The 4,821-nt window shown below is 39.3% G+C and overlaps 1 protein-coding gene across 1 annotated transcript; it reads right to left on the reverse strand.

Annotated features, from left to right (window-relative positions):
- Positions 1–378: 378 nt before the first annotated feature.
- On the reverse strand, positions 379–1,798 carry LOC140946471 (uncharacterized). Its single transcript, XM_073395596.1, has one exon. It carries the CDS (start codon positions 1,736–1,738, stop codon positions 608–610), a length of 1,131 nt encoding a protein of 376 aa, XP_073251697.1. The 5' UTR covers positions 1,739–1,798; the 3' UTR covers positions 379–607.
- Positions 1,799–4,821: the final 3,023 nt, after the last annotated feature.

Genomic DNA, 4,821 nt, shown 5'->3' on the forward strand with positions numbered 1-4,821 from the left:
AGTGAAGGGTGGGTGGAGTGGTGGTGGGTGAGGCCCTCCCCCCGGCCCCACTCTCATTACGGCTATGCGCATGCTCCTAGCTCGCCTCCAGGAGTTTCCAGAACTGCGAATCAGATCTCAAGATCTCTACTAATTCGAATATTTAGAAAGTCGGTGAGGAAATAAGAAGTTAAGGCGAGTAGTTTTTTCTGACGTATTATCAATGACACTATACGAATTGCTTGAAGCTCTACGGGGTTGTACAAGGCTCTATGAGAGCACGAGAACAAAGGAGAAGAGTATGGAAAAAGGACAAGTAGATTAAATTTAATTTTATCTTTATTTATTTCGTGAAAAAGGGAGGACAGTCTTCATGTATAGAAAGTAATCGTCCGAGCACTCCTTTTGACTCCTTAATAAGAGAATACATTTTTCTCGGAATTTGTTTAAGGTGTCTAGGTTTAAAAGTTAATGTATACAAGCAAGGCTGTATAAAAATATTTGCCATTTTAGGTGATCACCACCTTCGTCGCAGATTTTTTTTCTTTAACATTGTTTTTTATTTAGTTTTTTATCATTGACGTAGTTGTTTTAACACTGCTTGTTGGACAAACTGAAAAAATATAAATCAGGTGGCTTCAGATGCATGTAATTGCCCCCCGGATTCTCCTTGTTGCTCGGCACTATAAGGGGGAGGCGGTTCATCCTCTCTTATCGTTGCAGGGTGGTACGATGCAGACACCTCCGATTGATGCTCTTCATACTCAGGTGGGGGGTAGTAAGACTCCTCTGGCTGGTACGGAGGTGGTGCTTGGTAATTTTGGTAAGCCTGTGCTTCATTATCCGTTAATACCTGTGTTTGTCCTGCTCGATGAATCCTTTTCTTCCGGTATCGAAAAATAAAGGCTACGATAACAACAACTATAAAAATACAAAGAGCAATTGTTGTAAAAATGGTGACTGTCTTTTTCTGAGCGGTGAAACAGTAGCTGTCATTGCTGCATGTACCATCGCAACAATATTTTTTTTTGGCTGAAAAAGCACACTCCTCATCCGTTCCGCATGGAATCTCTGAAAACCCCTCACATTTGTATGATACGCATTTTCCGTTACAGCATTGTTCACTTGAACCACAATCGGAGTTTTTCCCACAGCTTTGCCCGAGACAATGCGATCCATTCACACATTTGTTGTTGCAGCAATTCTCGCCGTTTGAGCATTTCGGATTGCCAATGTTACAACTGAATCCCATACAACTTGGTCGCCGAACGCAAGCATTGGCACAACAAGACTCACCAGATGAGCATTGTCGATGATCCAAGCAAAAGCATCCCATAGTACTCGACGTGTTACTGCATACACTGTCACAACATCTTTCTCCGCGACGGCATTCCATCGAATTCTCACATTTTTTCCCTAAACAGTTTGAAGCATTCACGCATTTGAAGTTAGAACAATGTTGACTCGTAGAACACTGTCCATCGTTTTGACAAGGGCATCCTATCGGATTATATCTGTCCACACACTTAGAACTACAACAAATTTCGCCCCCAGAACAATGCTCATCGTAATGACAATACTGTCCTAAGCAGTTTGCTCCTTCAATACAAACATCAAAACAACAGGCTTGACTCGCGGTGCAGTTTGTGCACAAACTTGTAACACTTACATCAAGTAAGAACGAACCAATGATTATCAGAGATACCAAGACTTTTCCTTGAAGAAAAACGAAGTTGTTCAAGACTGTTACTTTAGCCATTTTCGCTCTGTTATTCAGATAACGTGGCCGAATCAAGCTGAATATTGCAAAATTGATATTTCACTTGACTTCAAGGATGAAAAAGCAAAGAATTTTGCAGTGTCAATGTGGTTTCCAGTGCCCTATCCTCTTATACGTTCAGGCGGTCTTAACAAGACTGAGAGACCCGGATGTTTACATAACCTCAGGTAAATCCTAGAATTCAGTTAGATCATACCAAAACCGGTTTTACATGGACCTAGCGAAGGGAGGATCTTGCTGATCATTCACTGATTCAAGCTGGAACCTGGCAACACGTTGACTGCATGCCTTGAGTCCTAAGGAAGATTCTAGTACGAATTCAAATGTTCCATCGGCGGGTAAACGAGATGTGATTGAGGCCTATCTAAAAGTGATACAAAACCCACTGAGCACTTCACTGCGTTTCTATGTAAACCAAATGTTGATTGGTCGTCTATGGTTTTTATACTAGTGCTAAGAACTTCATCCTTACTTGTGAATAGCCTTTACCGAAGTCATAAACAAGTGACGTTATTCTGTAGTTTGCCTCAAACGTACGGTCCAAGACAATTATATTGACTCAATGCAAATTTAACTCCCATAGTGTAATTATTTATATCGGAATGAATTCAGTGCCCTCGGGCCTTACTTAATGAAGTCTGCTAACGAAAGGAGACGATGAATGCTCCGATGATGTTGATGTAGGAACAGACTAATCACCTTATAGCATACGTTTTTTTATAAGATTTGTTAAAGCCACGAATATGTGGCCTTTTTTGTGAATAAACTAGTTATTCCTCCGGGTCGTATTTGGCTACCTAAGCAGGAAGACCTTTATAGCCTCCCCGCAGACGTCCTTTGGGGTTCGTTGTCACACATTCATTTCTCCGTGGGGGAGAAATGAATGCGTGACAAAAAAACCCCAAAGGACGTCTGCGGGAGGCTAGGAAGACCTTAGATAACTGAGACAACAATGACCTCAAACAGGCTGGCGTCCAGCGGTTTTAGTGAAAACAAGGGTTTGGTTGGGGGGTTCATGATCAGTCTCACGGGCTCATAAAAGCTGGTCTTGGTCATTGTTACTTATAGATTTTCACCTAAGCAGTGCCAAAATCACATCCACATATTCTTTGTTCAGGGGTTGTTAACGATCCCAATTACGCTCACAAAGAAGGCTGATACAGTTGTCCAACAGGAGTCCAGCTGTTTTCCGGATTCCACTTCATAACATTCACATCAATTTTAGGCACAATAGAACCTCGATATAACGAAAGGCTAAGGACTTGCAAGATATGCTCGTTTTAACGAGATTTCGTTATATCGAGGTTCTTTTTCACATATTTCAGTATTACTGTGGCGGACAATATTTTTCGTTTATACCGAGGACTTCGTTATATATAGGTTCGTTACATATCGAAATTCCACTCCGCATAAGATGAAATATGACCGGGCGATCTGTATAAGGGCTTTATTGCCCTATACAGACTACCAGATGTCATTTTTAAATCTATTTTGGTAATACACACATACAAAAAATAAAAAATTAAACGTTTTCGCTATAGGCAGAAGGCAGAAGCAAATGTTTCTGTCATAGATTAACCTCTTTGCGAATATTCAAGATGGCCCACCCAATATCGATATCTTGGTAAGTTATATTTTCGACGTTTTTAACCCTCAACTCACCAAAAGTCACATATATTTAATCTACTCTGACCTTAACTAAGTTACACACTTAAAAATAAACTCAATGGTTTAACCACTTATCAAATATCCTCGATCGCGGCACTTAATGTCAAACTTTTGCCCGTTTTCGACGTTCAATGATTAAAAACCAGGGGTTAACCCCTTTGGAAATATCCAAGCTGGCAGCACCCAATATGGAATGTAAGTATCCCCTGTTTGTTTGTGGGCGTGTCTCGTACAGTTTCGGCATCGTGTGGTTTATTTTTGGAGCCACGATGATATGGAGTTTGATATTATTAATTTCGCGTTTTTGACGTTGTGTGTAGTTCGTTTAACTTAAATACTTTTGTTATCGCATTCTGTGTAGTTTTTTTTTTTGTAGCTTTTTCAATATTCGTATCTTTCTGTATTCATACGTAACGCGGTGCCAAGAACTTTGTTACGTGATCGTTGTTTCAATTTCCCGTAAGTCCATTAGGCCTATTGTTGCTACAACCAGTTGCAAAAAGACTTGAATACCTCGCCTTTCAGACCCCTTTCTCTCCCTTCTCAAAGTTGGTTACAATAGGAGATCATGCTGAAGTTTTCGAGGAACAACATTGAAAATAGGGAAGGGAGGCGGGAGTTGTTTAACCTCTGAGATGTGTAATTTTAAGCGATGTTTAGTAAAAAATAGCGTTTTTCTGGTCGAGTGTCTCAACATTTTTTTCAACTGGTCGTAGTTCAGTTGTATCATTTAAAGTTTTCTTTTTCTTTCATGTTAGTGGTTAAAGATATATATCTTGTTAGAGTAGTTTTTCTGTATTTTTGCTTGTTTTCATTTTTAGTTTGCTGTACCTTTTAAGGTAACTTAAAAGTTTTTTTTTGGCAAAGATTTCAGTTCGCATTTATTAATTCCATGTCTTCTTTTCCTTCGTTGAATTTTGTTCTAGTGAATAGTCACTAGTAAAGATTTATCTTTGAACTGTACGTATAGTGTAATTTACAATGCATTCAGGAAGGAATTTCCCAAAGATATACGCCCTGGCCTCAAATAAGGTAAATAAACGAACATTTATTCCACTTATTAACTGCAAAATAGTTACAAAGTAGTAATGTAGACAAGTACCAAATAGCTGACTTTTCCTACGGTTAATTTAATATGTGAATATGGAAAAGTTGTTCCCTTCGGATTTTGTAGTCATCTTAATTTCCATGGACTAGTATTTTAACAGTTACAACGTTTTAGGAAAATTACAGTTTCCAGTGACATTAACAATTACTAACTTTCCTAACCATTCGCCATTTTCACATCTCTCATAATACACATTGTTTGACCCCCTCTCCCCCCAAAATTTGCATAACCCTTGCATAACCTTTGTTTTGTAGTTTTTCCTGGGTATTACAGCCGTCCCAAGAGA

Source organism: Porites lutea, chromosome 8 (genome assembly GCF_958299795.1).
Source record: "Porites lutea chromosome 8, jaPorLute2.1, whole genome shotgun sequence".
Lineage (NCBI taxonomy): Eukaryota > Metazoa > Cnidaria > Anthozoa > Scleractinia > Poritidae > Porites > Porites lutea.